Source organism: Priapulus caudatus, unplaced genomic scaffold, assembly GCF_000485595.1.
Source record: "Priapulus caudatus unplaced genomic scaffold, Priapulus_caudatus-5.0.1 Scaffold345, whole genome shotgun sequence".
Classification (NCBI taxonomy): domain Eukaryota; kingdom Metazoa; phylum Priapulida; class Priapulimorpha; order Priapulimorphida; family Priapulidae; genus Priapulus; species Priapulus caudatus.
Window position 1 is genome coordinate 391227 of NW_014577406.1, and position 2473 is coordinate 393699.

Below are 2473 nucleotides of genomic sequence, written 5' to 3' on the forward strand. Positions count from 1 at the left end.
ACGATAAAACACAAATAGCACTATAACATAGTGTTTTAATTTATTCATAATAATTTATAATTTTGTCAAATATTAGTTTTAATTATTGATTTATATATTATATAAATAACACTATAATTATATAAATAACGCGTGCTCTGACAAATGATATTACACGCAAATAACACTACGCTCAGTGCAGGGAACGCCATCGTTCTCTTCTCTCTCCTCTCTCCTCTCTCCTCTCTCTCTCTCTCTCCTCTGTCTCTGTCTCTGTCCTCTGTCTCTGTCTCTGTCTCTGTCTCTGTCCTCTGTCTTCTGTCTGCTGTCTCTGTCTCTGTCTCTGTCTCTGTCTCTGTCTCTGTCTCTGTCTCTGTCTCTGTCTCTGTCTCTGTCTCTGTCTCTGTCTCTGTCTCTCCTCTGTCCTCTCTCTGTCTCTCTCTGTCTCTCTCTCTGTCTCTCTCTCTCTGTCTCTGCTCCTCTCTCTCTCTCTGCTCTCTCTCTCTCTCTCTCTCTCATCCGCTCGCTCTCCTCTCTCTCCCCCTCCATCCAGTCTCGTGGCCGTCCCTTCCCCGTTCCGAAACGGTCATGGACGCGCGACATCGGTTCACATCTCCCGGTCTTGTCTCTCACGTCGGAATCCTCCCTCCCCGAGCTGCCCAATGCCCAGAACTCAGGGAGGGGTAGCGACGAGGCTCAGACCATCTCCGGTCATCCTCTCTCATCTCTCTCTCTCATCATCCTCCTCTCTCCTCTATCGTCTGTCTGTCCTCTATTCTCACTCCAGTCTCTCATCACATCTCCTCTCGAGATCTCTCTCTCTCTTCTCTCCTCTATCTCTCACCGGGTGGGCGTCTAGTTATCACCTCTCTCTCCTCTCGTCTCTCTCTCTCCTCTTTTCTCTCACGCCCTTTCTCGCCCGTCTCTTCCCTCCTCTTCCGTATCTCTCTCTCCCTCGACACCGACGCCCCTCTGCTGTCTACTCCTTTCTCCCCTCTCCTCTCTCTCCTCTCATTCTCCCCCTCCACTTCCTCTCTCTCGCCCGTCACCTCCATCCCTCCTCCCCCCCGCTCCTCCCCCTCCGCCCTCTCTCAAAGACGGGCGAGGGAGTCAGCGTGCTGAAATCGCTGGCCGTCCGTGAGAGCGCAGTAGCGGAGATCAAGTGAGGGAGGGGGAAGCGGGATACTCTCAGGTCGATCAGGTCTTACGGATTCTCGATGGACGCGTGGCATCGAAATCTAGTTTTCCGGCGCATTCGATCAGAAAAGCGACCGAATGGGTGAGGTTATTACTACCATGCATTATTTTATTTATTACTTATTAAATAGTCTTTATTATTTGTAATATATATATATATTTTTTTTTAATTTATATATAAAGATTAAATTACTATAAGATTCATATTAGTTTTTTGTATTGAATATTCAACTCTAACGCGATTGGATATATTAACATTGTGCATATGATGGAAGGAGCTAATAATACGTTAGAAAAGGTAGCGGAACGGGAAAAAAATCGGGAGAAATAGTGCAATTTCACGACATCGATTATTTCCTCTTTGCTTGCGAGTCTAGAATAATGATTATGGTCATTGCATTAAGCAAAATTCTTTGCCTCTAAAAACAGAGACCAACCGCTTATCAATACGATACCTCGATACCTCGACTAAGTCTCCGAATCAGTTCAGCAAGCCGTTCTCGCCGCTAAGGTTGCTGTATGAGAAGTTCACGGTTATTGCCCGCGTATAACTTTATGAATGAACGCGTTTCGGTTAGTCAATAGGTGAACTTTCGGGGAGCATCGCCTAGTGCCCTTAATCTCTCATTATGTTTCCTAGAGGGCACGCGGCTAGAGGCCCGTTATGAGTGGAGCCGGCAATAGCTATTCTACTATTAAGTCTCCTACAACGCCAGCTCAGTTAATATATGGGTGTAGGTAACGAGTACAGAATTTTGGCATTTGTGACATCAATATATCAGCCGCTTCCAAACGGTTGACAAGGAAAAAGCCAAAAGAACGCTTGACAGTCCCTGATATTACTCCTAAGGTCAAATACTGTGCTATCGCTCAGATGACGCTACGCAAGTGCCGACAGACTGTGTCTATGGTGTCCGTAGGAGGTCGTGGCCGTCCATGAGGCCGTCCATCAGGAACCGAGTCCCGGTACCGACCGCGCGGGAAGTCGAGGCCGTCCGTACTCGTGTACGGAAGATCTGAGAACCACGGCTCCGTCCGTCTAAATCAAGCTTCGGGGATTCTGACCCGCGCCCGTACAGGCGAAAGCGTCCATCAGTCGTCTGCGCCGCCGTCCGTCACTCCGTCCGTCCGTACCGTCCGTCCGCCGAGTTCCGTCGTGCCGTCCGCGACACGCCCGTCCGTCCGTGCCCGATACCAGTACCGAGTGCCACAAAGGACTGCCCGCCCCGTCCGTCGGGAGCCCACGCCCGTCCGTCACGCCCCGTCTGTCGGCCCCTGTTTGTCCGCTCACGACGTC

General features: G+C 49.7%; 1 protein-coding gene across 1 annotated transcript in view; it reads right to left on the bottom strand.

Annotated features, from left to right (window-relative positions):
* Positions 1-348: 348 nt before the first annotated feature.
* The window catches only part of LOC106809326 (RNA-binding protein 25-like), a gene marked incomplete at its 3' end in the record, with an annotated part of 7332 nt that continues 5207 nt past the window's right edge, over positions 349-2473 (bottom strand). Inside the window, exons 2-3 of the mRNA XM_014812369.1 lie at positions 846-933; positions 349-435 (exon numbers count right to left, since the gene is read on the bottom strand). Coding sequence (XP_014667855.1) covers positions 349-435; positions 846-933 — 175 coding nt within the window. The remainder of the gene's footprint in view (positions 436-845; positions 934-2473) is intronic.